The 16,307-nt window shown below is 41.1% G+C and overlaps 1 protein-coding gene across 12 annotated transcripts in view; it reads right to left on the bottom strand.

Annotated features, from left to right (window-relative positions):
* Nucleotides 1–436: 436 nt before the first annotated feature.
* Nucleotides 437–16,307, bottom strand: part of Plch1 (phospholipase C, eta 1) — a 230,211-nt gene continuing 214,340 nt past the window's right edge. For 6 of the 12 annotated variants that reach the window (XM_087622850.1, XM_087622875.1, XM_087622871.1 and 3 more), the window contains exons 16-23: nt 15,853–16,032; nt 15,649–15,756; nt 14,214–14,338; nt 12,355–12,439; nt 8,742–8,888; nt 8,324–8,403; nt 5,945–6,299; nt 437–3,704 (exon numbers count right to left, since the gene is read on the bottom strand). In XM_087622850.1, the coding sequence (XP_087478976.1) occupies nt 1,630–3,704; nt 5,945–6,299; nt 8,324–8,403; nt 8,742–8,888; nt 12,355–12,439; nt 14,214–14,338; nt 15,649–15,756; nt 15,853–16,032 (3,155 nt within the window). In that variant the 3' untranslated portion in view covers nt 437–1,629. 12 annotated transcript variants of the gene reach the window in all.

The raw sequence follows: 16,307 nt of genomic DNA on the forward strand, positions 1-16,307 counted from the left end.
TGATGGCCCTGGGTTGATGCTTCAGTGGTTAAGAGCAATCATTGCTCTTGCAAAGCAAACAGGCTCTACTCCCAGTGCCCACACAGGGCAGCTTACAACTGTTTGCAACGACCTCCTCACACACTAGGCACATACATGCTATACATACATGTAAGACATATGTGTGTATGTATATGTACACACACACACGCACATTTGTATATATAAATACCTAGATAAATTAAAGTCCAAAATGAGTATATTCTTCAAAATAATGAAAATATTTGGAGACATAAACTGCTGTATAAAAGCATCCCTGACAATAAAAGTTCCCAATTTTGCTACAAGCACATAGAAAGGAAGTCAGAGCCAAGTTCTCTCAGTCTCTCATTCAACAGTTAACACACAAAACTCTGGCTGTGCTTTTGTTTCTGTTTTATAAACAAAAATCACCAAGTGTTCAAAAATCTCCTTTAATTATATTTTTATGAAGTCTGGGAAGAACATCATTGTAATTCATGGTACAAAAAGCAAATGACATCTGAACATGCAATAAAAAATGGATTCACAATGAAAATAATATATGTCAGTACTAAAATATAGTTACTTGGTTCCCTAAAGGGAAACGGTTTCTTTTAATTATCTAGCCACTTGGATTATGAGAAAATACTTTTTTTCTTGAGTGCTTTGGGGAAGTTTCTGTTTACACTACTTTGGGCTTTAAGTCTAATGTAAGTCTCTTGCTATCCTTTTGTTGTTGTCTTAAGACAGGGTCTTAGTATTTAGTTCTGACTGGCCTGGAGCTTACTATGTAGATCAGGCTAGCCTCGAACTTACCTGCCTCTGCTGGGATTAAAGTTGTGAGCCACCACACCCAGCTGAAAGTTTCTCATTCTGAAAGCCATTATTTTCAATCTATAATATTAGATAATCCAAAAGGATGACAGATAGCTTGGCAAATAGATTCTTGTTACATACAAAGCCTTTAGCAAAAAATATGTAACAAAATTTATTGCAAAACAAACTAATTTGTCCCTATATACAGAAGTTCACTTTCTTCCTCACGGCCTATTCTAAAAGGGACTTTGGGGGTTGGAGAGAGGCTGTCCATCTTTATGGAATTCCCACTTTGGTGGCATGTGGAACTCAGAAAGGGCAAGGTAACTACTTAAAACAATGGTCTTAAGTGGATTATAAAAGTGAATCTGTGTCTCTCAATTCAGAAGGAAAATGTAGCTCCCAACAAAGAAACCATCCCTTTATGGTTCTCAAAGTTTAAACTCAATCAGCTCAACACCTAGTGAGTAACGGCGACAGCCTCTGGGGCTGTGATCGGAGGACACGGGGAAAAACATTTCTGTGCAACATATGCACACTGTGACCCAAGCTGCTGAGAAGGTTCACATGGAGGTCATGCACACATTTTATACTGACACAGTTTACAATACCTCCGGGGAAAGGTCGTGGGTTCCGGGGACATGTCACAGAATCTATGTACAAATGCATGAGCAACAGGAGACCAAAATACAAGTTTAAAAGTACATTTGGAAATCATTTCCAAGCCCAGTATCATATTTACTGACAATGGAAAAAAAAAACTAACATCTTAGAGAATATCATGTAAACAATGAAGATGTAGCTTTATATAGTTCAAAGCCTCAAAAGAAAATAAATTTCGGGTTTATCTTCACTGCTTGGCTCAGTCTGCAGAACTGAATTGTCTGAACAGAACTGGTCCATGTAGCCGTAGCGAAGGGCTGTGCATGCTCCCTCTGGGATGCCGCGACCTTCTAGGCCACTAGCTTTCATGTTCCTCAGGTAGCTTGCAATGTATGAGCCCGTGGAGTGACGGTTCACAGCCAGAGTAGGAGCTGGCGGTTTACTTCTAAGGACCACTCCTCCTCTGGGGTTCTGAGTCATAGCTTTTTGCTTGCCAGCTTCCTGCTTCTCCTTGGCACGACTAGCAATGTTGCGAACTCTGCTCTGACTTCTAGAGGACAACTTTCTGACTAAGGCCCTGGGACACTGATTGACATCCTGCTTTGAGTATAACCCTTGACAGCTGTCTTCTTGGTCAAAGGACACCAGCTTCCGGAGCTGTTCAGTTAGGGCATCTAGAGGCTCGAATGACTTTGTCTTCATAGTCACGCTCTTGTCTCTAATGCTGTTTGTCACGAAACTCCTACTAATACATTGGTATTTGCTTTCAAAATTGCAGGCAATGTCCTCTGATGTTAAGTCCCCCAGACTTTTGGATTTGCATGGGCTTGGCAGTTTCAAAGCAGCCAAAGGGGCATGTGTCGAGGGTGTGGGTGTAGGGACATGCATATCTGGAGCCCTAGGCTGCTGGGGCCCACAGATTTGGTTCGTTTTTGCATCTGAACTTGAGAAATGGTTATACACAAAGCCAGCACCCTGATAGGTTAGATGAGAAATACTCTGATTTTTGACACCTGGAATATTGTTGAATATTTCAGAAGGGAGGAGAGTCTCTTTACAGTAGCCATTGCTCAAGCCTTTCTGGATGTGTTCCACCGTCTCCTGGCTCTGCTGCAGTTTTAGTGGAGAAACAAGTTGACTCAGAGCTTCTTCCCCATAGTCACAGGCTGTTAGAGATAGGCTTTCAGAGTCTCCATCAATTTCCACAAGACTGCTCTCCTCAGAATTTATACAGAGAGCGGGGTCAGCTGTTGTATCTTCCATGGCCAACGGCATGGAGAGAGCAGGGCTGCTCATCACTTGCCTATGGTCCTCTCCGTGGGTGGGGCTTTGGGGAAACTGGCCAGGAAAAGCATCAGGGGAATCAGGCAGGTTGTCTTCCGTGACCCTTGTCTTGGCTTTATCAGAAGCGTCATCACCTGGCTTTGGTGTAGAGATGGGAGAGCCAATCACTCCACAGGCAACTGTGTTATTTGCCAGTTTGGTGGTTTCCGCACTAGAGGGCTTGTTCAACTCAGGAGATGAGCACAAGAAGGAGGCCTTGTGCTTCCCCTGGGAAAAGCCATTCTTGATGGGTGTTTGTAGGCCCAACGCGACTGGCAAAGCAACACCTTCTGATGTCCCACTGGTGCTAAGGAGACGAGAAACCACGGCAAAGTTAGCCCGATGGTTGCTCTCTTCAAACTGGCCGATCAGTGCTGAGATGGAACTGCCCGACTCATTTGCATTTGTTAAAGTCACATCATTAATGAGATCGGAAATTTCAGTGTCCTGCAGAATGGCAGTTGAATGCAAATCAGGAATGTCAGAACAGAGTGCAGAGACATCGGAGAGAGAAAAGGACGTTGCAGCTCTGCCCTTGGCCTTGCTGCCTTCCAGATTCTCCACCTCCAGAGAACTTTGAGAAAGAACACTTTCGCTCTGCGTGCTTTTCCTTCCCACAAAGCCCTTGGCACGCTCCTGCTCCTTTTCATCAGTTCTCATTCCATGCAGATCTTGCAGTCCCTTGGTTGCGGGATCAAGTGCCAAATGCTTCCTTGGAGAGAGGAAGTTTTGGGGACTGCGGTTTTCCTGGCAATCATTTGTCATATGTGGTTTGATTCTCCCACTCTTTAAACCTAGTCCTCCACACTGTTCTGGGTTTGATACACTGGCTGTTGGCCCTTGGTTTTTGGCATCTTTGTGGAGGAGGGCACTGGAGGAGGAGGATAACTTTTTGTTGAAATTGGAAAAATGTGGGTCTTTTATAGTTGCTGGCCCCTTTCTTCCATCATCCTTGTCCTCTGCTAAAGAAAGCAAACAGCATTTTAGGTAAAGTGTATCACTTTATGTAGGCCCTGGGACAGTCATGTTTGTCTTGACACAGACAAATGGAGAATGTACATCTGTTTTACATTGTGACAGAATATAATTATGGATAAGCAGAAGTTTGCAACACAGTGTCTGTGTGATGGATAAATGGTAAATATATATTTACAGGAACTTCACTGAGCTTCCTTTTGGATGTCTATTACATCAGCTGAGGATGTAATATTCATTGTCCAGATAATGTCAATGAGTTACTATGCTTTCACGGTGAGGATTACCTTACGCTGCTTCTTATTCAGATCTGTACTACACAGAAGCATGGCAACAAAAAACAGAACAAGACAGCTCTGTTAAACAATGCGCTACGGTACCTGTAAACAAGACACTAGCAGCTTTCAAAGTTACACATGTATTAGCAACAGGCAAACCACAAAAATAGAATTTTTAAAAGACATTTTCGAAAACTGTTTATCTAACCAATTAATTTCTAACACAGTTGGAAGGTACAATATGCACAAAACTATTCATAGCTATTGGCTTAAAGTGAAAGGATAATCAGTCATCAATTCCAAATCACTGCTGATATTTAATATTCTCTTGATAATATTTTTTTTACTTCGGCACAAAGATTTAAGTTGCATTCTTCCCCCTTCCCTTCCAAAGTGGTAGTAAGATATTAAATAAGGAATATAGTAAAAACAAATTCACAGCGATCTAGTCTACTGCCTTCTTTATGATGTGTATTGAGACAACACTCAACGTTCAATTATTTTTATCAGATTAATTGTCCTTTAACTCTTTCAAAGTCATAATATGTGGATAAAGAATTTTTCACAAAATACTTTCTCTTCACTAATATTTTATTCATCATCTAAAAAATTTAAGTTTCCCAAATTGTAAACCATTAAATACTCCATGACATCATTTTCAAAAGCAGCTACGTTTGTAGAGGCAGGTTACTTAGAACTCTGTATTCTGATTTTCTCCCAACTCCTGTTTTGGTAATGTATCTGGGCTGTCTGCAATGATTACGTACCATCCCATATTTGCTGTAAGTTTAATGCATGTGATGAGTTCTTATATCTTTTTAAATGTAGGAGAGCTCATGCTCTTGGCTTAGTGTCTCCTGTAGTTAGAAGACTAGTCAGTACAGATCCCGACTGAACATAACTTCACTTTGCTGAAAGGGCTTTTTAAAATAAATTTAAAGCCACATATATCCCCTCTTCTCTGACACTACGGTTAGCAGAATTTTGAACATTTCTCCAGTGCTAGTTAGACTCCGGGGCCATGCAAACTAGGAAATTTTCAAGCTTGACTTCTTCCCTTCTAATAAAGTATCCGAGAACTAGTTTTTCTTTTCTCACTGGTTCTGACAGTAAGAACCAATACAAGCAAAACAGCATCTGTAGAAAACAAGCCGCTGAAATTGTATCGTTAGGATAAAGACTAATTTTTCCAAAATGCAAAATACACTCTACTTGTTTGAGATTATTCCAGAGACAGTCAATAGACACGGTTTTGGAATAGAAAAAGGAGTCAGAGCAGCAAATTAAAGAGCTCTCTTTTGCTTTATAAAGTGTCATTGCTAATTATTACGTTGCTCAAATGAATCCATCATACTCCAAGCTAAGAAAAAAAAAAGATGGCTCCTAATTCCTAACCTTGGAGAGCCTACAAGCAAGCAATAGCCATGGGCATGCCTCCCCTGCCACTGTCCAGAGCAGGGAAGTGGGGTCACCGTGCCTCAATCACACCCTAAGAAAATCTAAGTAGGACAGATGATGACTGGCTTTTAACAGCGTCCGTTCACCATAACCATTTCCAAGCACAAAAGTTTTTATTAGTGAAAAGTAATGCAGCTGTATTAAGTGACAGAAGAGCCCACTCAGCCCTGAGCCAAACTCAGTACGATACCTTTTAAAGCCCCTTGTCCTTGTTTTAAATACGATACCACACAGAAAACAACACTATTTATATTTTGTAGGTTCCCCCTCCCTCTCAGATTGGCATGCTCTTCTAGGTCATTCTACCTGGTGTTCTCCTTCCCCACACATGGAAAATGTAAGGCCATTTTTCACTCCCTTACCCCAAAATTAAAATCTTCCTGCGTAGAATTAATATTATTTTTTCAGACATTTTAATTGCAGAATGGTAGCACTGTCATAATGGAAACAAGGGACAAAAATGCAGCTTAGAGAAACTGAAGGCACCTTACCCAGATAGTTTTCTTTTCCATCTGTGTCTTTTGCTGCTTCAGAGATAGGCAGTGACAAAGCCCCCAGAAGGTTCTTGTCAACAGGCATAGAGACAGGGCGCAGTTGCAGACTCCGTGTGGTCCTCCTCAGGACACCATCTTGATCTCTTGTAGCCTCACAGACAGAATCTTTTATCTCAACCATTTCTTGGAAGCCCACTTTGCTCTTTTTCCTGCCTTTGGCTGGAGCACTGGCTGTACGTCGCAGAATTCTATCTCCAATTGATCGCTTCCGAACATAATGGGAGTTATTTTCTGAAGAACCGTGCCTGGGATTCTTATTGAACAGTCCCTTCAAGCCTTGGAGCTGTCTGTTCTGAGGACACAAAAGGACCAACCACAAGTTAAGCCGACGCCATCATAAGAAAAACCAGTGTTTGAAATGAAAGCTCCATGAAGAATGATTATGAAGTGAAATTTTATAGCCACTGATTGAAGGATGTTTAAAATAAGAAAGTAGCTCACAGTGGGTCCATACATGCACACATCTCATCAACTTTATTATGGGAGGAAGGCAGTCTTTCAATTTCACGGCCAACCATTCCACAATGTTCCTACCCAAAGATGATAAAATGGTAGGGAAGTTTCCGCAGGTAACGAACGGACACGACTTCAGCAGCCTTGAAGCAGCAAATGTGTGTTTCATGGTAAGCAGAGGATGGGAAGATGTAAGGAGGCAAGCCACCACAGTTGTTTAAGAAGAATAAGTGATAGAGAGTGCAGGCCCATGCTGAGAAACTACCTTTGTAGCTCCTAGAAAGTGCAATATGGTATAACTGGGGTTGAGGATTAAAGGACTCCACTGCAGGCAAGAAAACAAAAACACAAGAGAACACAGTTTGGGCTCATTCAAATAGGGGTACCAGTAAACATAAAAGAAAGAGTGTGTACCTGTATAAATTCTTCCTCTCGCTTCTAATAATTTTCTTTTCTGTTCATTCCTTGTTCAATTCAATACCGCCACTTTATGGTATGAGCATTCCAACCCATACATACATTGAACATAATAAATGACTCAAAATTGGTCATTTATTTAGGAATGAAACAAAAATTATATAGAATACTTTATTTGTATTTTATTTCTGGGCTAAGTTCTAAAGAAATCCTGGTTTTCTGCTACCTTGATGAGAGTTAGAGATATATTATATAGCTAAGCTGGTCTTTTGAGAATCTAGGCATCGTCTTAAATCATTTATATATGCTTCTATTTAGGTTAACAGAAAGAGCCCAACAAGCTGCGTAAATAGGAACTCAAGTTTGAAAGGCCGTACCTTCAGCATATTCAGAAATAAAAACCATTAGTTCCCTTCTGCTGACTGATATAAGGCTAAACCTACCCTCCCCAGTCAAGTCCTAGTTGGTGGTCACAGTGATCCTGAAATTAGCCAACACTGCTCATTTACTCCATGCCAGGCAACGTTCAGAAAATAAGCTTATTTAAGCAGGTACTATTTTTACCTTACAGTTACACATGGAGAGCAAATTCAGAGAAAATGCCAATACTCTAGAGAAGCTCAAGGCAGCACAGACCATGGTACCAAGCAGTATGGGACAATGTGGGCACTGTTCTATTCTACAGCCCCTTCAAGCCACACCTAGTCCTGAAAATCCATAGTGGGGGCCCGAGTCTCTAGCACTTGGCATGACCAGAGGAGCATCTGCTGGTGTGCAAAGCACCATCTCCTTCTATAGTGAAGGGAGAAAGAGTTAGGCAGAACTAGACAGCTGTATGTGGTAAGTCTGTCTCCCTTCCTTCTGATTTCACTTTCCCTATCTCCTCCTTCCTCTCTCTTTCCACCTCCCCTATCTTCTTCTGTTCATCCTAACCTCCTTCTTTCTACCTCCTCTTTTCCTCTCTCGATTTCTTCTATGGATACTTTTAAATTCATTTACACTTTTTTTTTCGTGATTTTCAATTTACAGTTGTTCCATATGAATGCTTCCTGCCTAGACACGGTCAAGATCATAGCTAAATTAACATAGGCCATTCATCAAACCTCTGAGATACCGTATTTCCTTCTGTAGAAAGTGAGCCTTGTTTAGAATTACAATAAAACTCAAATTTTAAGGGTCTCATTCTTGTCATCAAAATGATTGCCCAAAAGTGTGACAGATTTCTCAATTCTATTAAATGGAGAGAGCACCCCTAGGAGGACGGAATGAACACACCCCTGAGTACACAGAGGAACAAAGGTGGACATGGCTGGAAGAAGACCTGAGCTCACTGAGCTCCTGACAGGCACCCACAAAGGAATACTTTGCCAAATGTACATTTCTTTTATGGAATCAGTAACTTTCTAGAGGTCCATATTGTTGTTGTATGCCTATGATCTTTCTCACCTTTCCAAAGATCTCATTGATTGTTATGTGAACGAAAATAGACGCTTCTGTGAGGCCTTCCAGGTAGACATGCCGGTAGCCTGCGGAAGCAAAGAGAGCTGGTTCCTTCGGTTGAATTTGTATTTGGCTTTCCAGAGAGAGCAAGAGAATTAAGTGTCTGTCTCAACTATCATCCTTCACATTTTATACAGCATGTTACAATACATCTGTCATAGAAGATACAATTTAATTTACATAATGCATTTGATAAATATCCTGCTTGCCCCAGGTCATGTATTAAATCTTCTAAAGAGAAAAGATTAACCTAGCATATGTTAGATCCTAGATACTCCTCCCCCACAGACAAGCAGACAGACAGACAGACAGACAGACAGACAGATTAGCCAATCTAGAGAATAAAAGGCTAGCTTGTACCTACCAGGCACGAGGCTGCTGAAGGTCACGGTCCGTTGTCCCACAAAGTCTCTTCCGATAGGATCATGATCCCACACAAGAAATCGAACCAAAGCTATTTCTGGCATGTGAACTGTAAAAGTTAGGGTTTCTTCCCACACAGGGTTAAATCCTTAGAGAAATGGGAAAAAGAAAAATTAGAAAAAGCAAAGGGCTTGGCTGGAAATTATTTAGCAGCAATGTCTGTAGAGCCGACAGTGAAAACTGCTTGCACTGTTTATTAAAGTCATGAAGACGCCTGAACTTCTCTAGGATGCCTTGCTGAAATAAAGCCTCTGAGTTTACCCCACTGCTAGAAAATAATTGGTAGGAAAATTGCCTGTAAATTATCACATCAAGTCTATTAATCTCTGAAGCCTCATTGTATCAGGAAGCTTCTTAATAGTCATTAAAATGTTTCAATAAGCTTAAAAGTTACAGTAATATTCTAACAATATTTTAGCAGAAATGTTACAGAAACTTGCCCCCGATAGGATCATATTTCTGAGCTACCAAAGGGTCTCCTCCTATTCATAAGGTGCCTTATAGCTTTCGATTCTCTGGAGTACATATAGTCCTATTTAATTCCTACAGAAACACTTTAAGAGTAGCAGGTCAAGGATTTGTGGGCTTCCTTTGTTTTGTTTTTTGAGACAGGGTTTAATTCAGTAGTCCAGGTTTGCTTTGAACTCACGATCCTCCTAGCTCCACCTCCCATCTACTGTGATTAGGCATAAGCCCTCACACCCAGCTTCTTTTTGTCTAAGTAAGAAAAGCATACATACCTTATCAAGATTCAAACTAACTTTTCAAATTTGTACAAGCAACACATGCTTATACTTTTAAAAGACCAAAAGTATATGTAACTCATTATACAGTTTGGAGAATTGCTGTTCAAAGAAGTGTGTCTAATGTCACTCAGTGAGCAAAAGGCCCAAATTAGACTAGGCACTGCACATTCTATGTGGCTTCCATGAAGCAAGAATTTTATTTCCACATGTATTGAAAATGAGCAAGAAGGCAAATGCCTTGGTTCAAAAAACTGCTAATGGTTTGCATGTTGTTTGTCCCCTAATAATTTTAAGTGGCAATCTTTGCACCCATTGTGACTATGTTATGGTGCAAAGCCAAGTGTAAGGTTGTGATTCTATGCCCAGAAAATGTTGATGATTCCTTACAGAATTGGTGAATTCTCACTAAAGCTGTTACAGAGCAAGCCTGTCTACCTCCAAGTTCCTCACGTTCCTCAGTTCCCATGTGATTTTTTTTTACACACAATCTTAATATGATATCACCTGCCATGTTTGGAATCAGTCAGGGTAACCCTAACAAAAGCCAGTGCCATGTTGGTTAGACTTTCTGTCTCCAAAATCATGGGCTATTTTTTTAAAAGCTATTTCCTTCATAATGACTCTACTCAAGTACCATTAAAATAATGGAAAATGCACTAAGGCTAAATACAAAAAAAAGGCATTTATTTCTTGGTAAAATTTTCTTGGGCAAAATAATTACAAAATCTTGTAACAAGTCTATCACTCTGAAAGTTTCTTTTCTGAAAGAGGAAAGTAAGTTCTATCAAACACATGCACTCAGGAGGAGTCAACTACTTTGCTCTATAAAAAGCCTCAAGGTCATGAAAAAATGACAGACTGAACATCAGAGAGTCTCCTGGTGAACAAAGGAGATTTTCTTTTCTGTTGACTTTGTAATGAGCTCTCAGTGACTTCTGCAACTAAAAAAGGATAGAATGATTTCTTAAGCCCTGAGAAAATCCAACATATAGGAAGGACTTCTTAAAGAATGTTATATCCTAAGGCTGGAGAGATGGCTCAGAGGTTAAGAATACTGGTTGTTCTTCCAGAGGCCCTGAATTCAATTCCCAGTAACCATATGGTGGCTCACAACTATCTATAATGGGATCCGATGTCCTCTTCTGGTGTGCAAGTATATATGCAGGCAGAACTCTTCTTTTTTTTTTTTTCCCGGAGCTGGGGACCGAACCCAGGGCCTTGCGCTTCCTAGGTAAGCGCTCTACCACTGAGCTAAATCCCCAGCCCCTTCTTTTCTTTTTTAAAAGAATGTTATTTCCTCACAGGTTTACCCTACTTTTGAACAACTAACATTTAGTCAAGGTCTCCCTATGAGCCACTGATTTCTCTAATGTTTTGATAACCATGACTTCCAATTATTTTAGAACATTCATTATTTTAAGAAAATATTATGAAATAATACCTGTCACATATAAAACACTCAAATATAATTTTATAAGATTATTCAAAAAATATGCTAGACTTAGGTAACGGTAATGTCTTCTTGTCACTGTTGAAATACCATATTTCAACAAATATGCTCTTCTAAACATTTGTTCCTGTCAGTGCAAACTGTAGATGCAACACACAACCTGGGGGCAGGGGTGGGGGGGCACACACTGCAGCACCCCTCCTCACAGGGCTGGGGGTGTGTGTACACTGCAGTGTACCTCCTCAGGGGTCACACTGCAACTGAAGCGCACCTCCTCCTTGGGGGTGCACACTGACTTACCATTGTCATCCACCACACGAGTTTGGTCCTTGCAACAGTCTACAGGAAGCCCAATAATTTCCTTTAAGAAATGAATGTGACAGAACATTCTGGCCCAATCTTAAGATATTTTTATGTTCATAGAGACAAACAAGGACAAGAACAAAAGCCAAGAGGAATTAATTAAACACATGGACTGCAGAAACGAAAGTTTTGAGGAGACTTATTTATGAGAACACACACATTATAAGTAATTCACTAGGAAATATTTCCATAGATGAGTTCTGAGCCCAGGTCTTTAAGATGTCATGCACACCTTTTATTATAAAGATAATAAGATATATAAAGATATGATCAAGACATTGATCATAATAATGTCATCAAAATAGATGTATCAATCCCAGTACATCAGTTGTTAAGTTCTGAGGCTTTTGTGCTTGTTGATATTTGATTTTTGTGTTTGTGTGTTTGTTTGGGCATAAAAATATCTAAAGATTGGGCCAGAATGCCCTGGCACATTCATTACTTAAATATGGTGAGGGGCCAGCATTTCAGTGGTGGCGAGAAGGCATTACCTTTACGCAAGTCTAACGTATTTGTCCGGATAACCTTTCTTTCTTACTTGCAGAAGTCACTGAGAGCTCATTACAAAGTAAACAGAAAAGAGAAATCAATCCCCTTTGTTCACCAGGAGACTGATTTTCAGTCTGTCATCATTTCATGAACTTGAGGCTTTTTATAGAGCAAAGTGGTTGACTCCTCCTGAGTGCTTCGATAGCACTTACATTCCTTTTTCAGAGAGGAACCAGAAACTTAGAGAGCCTCTGACTTTTTATCAATGTGTTTAACATACATTCGGACGGCAGTTACAGCCCTCAGTCATCTTGCTCTTCTAAACATTTGTTCCTGTCAGTGCAAACTGTAGATGCAACACACAACCTGGGGGCAGGGGTGGGGGGGCACACACTGCAGCACCCCTCCTCACAGGGCTGGGGGTGTGTGTACACTGCAGTGTACCTCCTCAGGGGTCACACTGCAACTGAAGCGCACCTCCTCCTTGGGGGTGCACACTGACTTACCATTGTCATCCACCACACGAGTTTGGTCCTTGCAACAGTCTACAGGAAGCCCAATAATTTCAACTTCAACAAAAGGGTCAATGATCTGTATAAAAAGAGGAAGTGTCAGTGCCAGTGTTATGTGTACCCACGTATTAACTACTCAGAATAAACTAGCCAAATGCTCACATTTCAGTGACACTTGACTTTTACTACATGCTTACTAAATATATCATAGAGCCAGGTATGGCAGATTTACACATATGAGTGAAGGGTTAAAACATTAAATTAAGTCTCTTTGCCAATATTTGCTAATGCTACACAAATTTCCACTCAAAGAACCTACAATTTCAGTTCAGCGAGCATTCCCAACCAAAGTGAGAGGGTCAGCCATGCACAAAAGCTCAGAAAAGTCTCAATCACTATGGTCAAACACTAGAAGCAACTTAAATGTGTACCATGAGGAGGAGGGCTACTTTATACCGATGCCATAAAATCAACTTGATTTTAGAGGATTATTTTGTATCACAGAAGACTAAAGAAAAAGGAAAATAAAAAGTTGCATGTGATTCAGTTGAAAAAGAAAAAAAATAAGACAATTTAAGGATACTACGAAAAGATTGAATTATAGGTGTTATATGAGGCAATATTACATTTTGCTACAGTTTTATAGAAGAATGCTGTTGTTCTTAATCAACAAGCAATGAGGTAGTCACAAATAACTGCAAAGGGAAGCAAACATATATCCCCCAACAAACTTATAAGACATGTATATATGGGGGCACAGCACAGCATGTGTTATAAAATGCACTAATTGAATTAGTGAATAGAGGAGAAACGTTCATTGTATTATTCTTGTAACTTTATAGGGGCTAAGGACTTCTCAAAATGAAAAGCTTGAGAGATATAGGAAATGTATATTCCTTTCTTCAGACATAGAGTAAGCATAAACTTTCTGTTTTTACCAACTGACTATCCCTGTTGTTGAACACAGGTCAGAAAGTAAAAGCAGGAAACAGTAATGAGCCCATGGAAGACGGTGCAGCAGACATGGAGACAATGACCCTGTCTGATGCTTTCCTGTCTGAGAAGTAGGGCACTATGCTATCTGTTAATAAGTATAGAGAGGTTGGAGAGAGCCAATATGAAGAATGGGAATAGGCCAGGAAGGTGAAGTGTGTGTAAGACAGAACCACATTGCAAATACTGCACATAGGTCAGATGAAGTATGCACAGTGGTATGAACATGCAGAGTTGTGTGGCCCCAACACACAATTCGGATGTGAAGTCGAGAAGGTTAGAGTGTAGAGAATGTGGAACAATGGGACAGCCCTGAGAGTAGCACATTGAGACACAGCTGACCATGGGGGGGGAGGGGACAAAAGGCTGCTGTATCTGCAACAAGGGGACATGACAGTGACATGTGGCCACAAAGCATGAAGCCAAGGAGCAGGCAGCAGTGAGGAAGGCTGCTAGACATGTGGGATTTAGAAGTATGCTTTTGGCCATGTTTCTGTCACTAATGGCCTTAGCCTTTGTTCTTTACATCCTGACTTTAGCATTGCACTAGGATCATGGCCTCAAGCCTACAAAACAGGCAATGTGTAGAGACAAGAACGCTGTGTGACTGACAGAAACCCAGCTTGGTCCTGATTACTGGAGGTCAGTGCTCACTTATAAACTCTCTCTCTCTCTCTCTCTCTCCTCTCTCTCTCTCTCTCTCTCTCTCTCTCTCTCTCTCTCTCTCCTTTTCACTCTCTCATAAACATCTGTACCCCCAATACACAGAAGCACAATAACCCTAAAGACACTGAGATGATTGCATAAACACAATCTAATAATCTCGTACTTAACTAGTTGGGCGGTCAGGTGTAGCTTACCTCGCCTCGGTCTCCAAACATAGAGTCAGGGGGTTTGGGGAGTTGCTGTCCACTGATCACTTTCAGTATGAGCTGTTTTTTGGGGTTGGCAGGAAGTGGGTCACCAGACAAAGGGTTGAATGTTCCTAGGCCAAGTAAAAAAAGAGGTCAGTAACATAAGAACACATACCTACATATACACAGGCACACACATAACCATACAAGTACCCCCACACAGCTTAAATTTGTCAAACACAAGACCAACAGTGTCAGATAGAATGAAGAAATTCTCATGCAACCATCAATGCCACTTTCTGCAGCAGCAGCAGCAGCAGCAGCAGCAGCAGCAGCAGCAGCAGCAGCAGCAGCAGCAGCAGGCACTTCCAGAGTGTGGTTTCATTATTCTCTGTTCCCGAAAGCCAGGGGACAGGCTACTGTAAAGCACATGTCTGAATGCAACTGTGACGCAGATAATTTATCTGAATGCCTGTGGCATCAAGAAGAACAGTTGTATCAGATTCCAATAATTTACTAAGCTATCTTGGGTCTAGAGAAAAATACAAGGAACAGAAAGAAAACCTGAAATTAAGTAAAGAGAAACTTTATTGAAGTGGAAATTTCTAGTTCCTTTGGAGACTCAGTTGTATCATGTGATGCTTTTGTTGAAGTCTCGTGAGAAGGCATGCAGTGCTTTGCTGAGACAGACCCATGACAGGATGCTTTGCTGAAACTCGTGATGCTTGAGAGGGCAGGTGATGTTTGGAAAGGGTGTAAATGGAACCCCATAAACAGTGAGGGGATGCTCTTGCATTGCTGGGCTTTGTTGGGCTTCACTACCCATACAGTGCTTCGCTGGTTTTTGCTGGTCTTCACTTCATAGAGAGAAATGTGCCAAAGAACTTCTTGTGGTATTCTGGCTGATTCTTGCCACTTCTGCTGACTCTTGCCAATTTGGCAGAGCCTTGTGGTTTCTGCTGGATCAAGCCATTGCTACTGATTTGTGTTTGGTGTTTGCTATTGTACTGGACTGCTCGTATCCTGACAACAAATAGTGGAATCACCCCCAAAGAACTCTTCTCAACAGGTCCACAAACGCCTTTTCCTACTAACTTTCTTTCTCCCCTACCTCTGGTCAATGTGATAGAAGAGAGGTTGAAGCATTTAAGAATCCTAAATAAAATAGGTTTAGAAAAACCTAAGCCTACGCTTGATTTTCTAACTCAGTGGATAACGTCCTTGCCATGAAGCCTGATGACCTGAACCCATCCCTGGTACCCATAATGGTGGAAGGAGAAAAAAAATGTGTCCTCTGACTTCTACTTACATACATATAAACATACATGCCAATAATAATAATAATAATAATAATAATAATAATAATAATAAAGTTAAACATGTACGTAGTGGAGCATCATCTGCTGTTTATCTCAGAAGCAACTGGGAAACTGGTACCTACCTTTGCACATTTGCTGGGGCTTGAGAATGTAGCCACAGTTGCCGTTTGCTTTGAATTTTGCTCGATTTATCTGCATCATTCGCCCTTCAGACTGGTAGTTCAGAGCCACTGTGAAAATTGAACGTTTGAGAGGATTAGAAACAACTGACAATTGGCGAGGTGGAGAGAGAAGGCAGAGAACCACTCCTCTCAGGTCATACACACCTAGCTGGCAGCCCGCATTCCAGTAGGGCAGAGGGTTGAAGTTACTGGAATCGATGCGGTAGGCAGAGGGGTAAATCCTCGTGAGCTGTTTTTGGTTGTAGATCATGAACTGCTCTGACTTCTGCTGAACCACTTGATGTGCTCTTGTTTCACTGAAGGACAACACATTCCCTGTGGTCCCTGGCAGTCAGAGAAATAGGGAATGTGGTAAATGCATCAAAGCCAACTCTCTCACAAGTTAGATAATGCCAGAGCCCACAGTCCAAAGAAGTGGGTCTAATCTGTTAAGTTCAAGACTTTGACATATTAAATCCACCAAAGACCATTCACAAATTAAACCACCCCAGACCCAGAATGGGTTCAGAGTGACTCACCTACTATGTGGCAAGTTATATGTAGAGCCACAGAAAGAAAGTGATGGGAAAAACAGAACTCAGAGGCACCCTGGCTGGTGG

Source organism: Rattus norvegicus, chromosome 2, assembly GCF_021556685.1.
Source record: "Rattus norvegicus strain SHRSP/BbbUtx chromosome 2, alternate assembly SHRSP_T2T, whole genome shotgun sequence".
Lineage (NCBI taxonomy): Eukaryota > Metazoa > Chordata > Mammalia > Rodentia > Muridae > Rattus > Rattus norvegicus.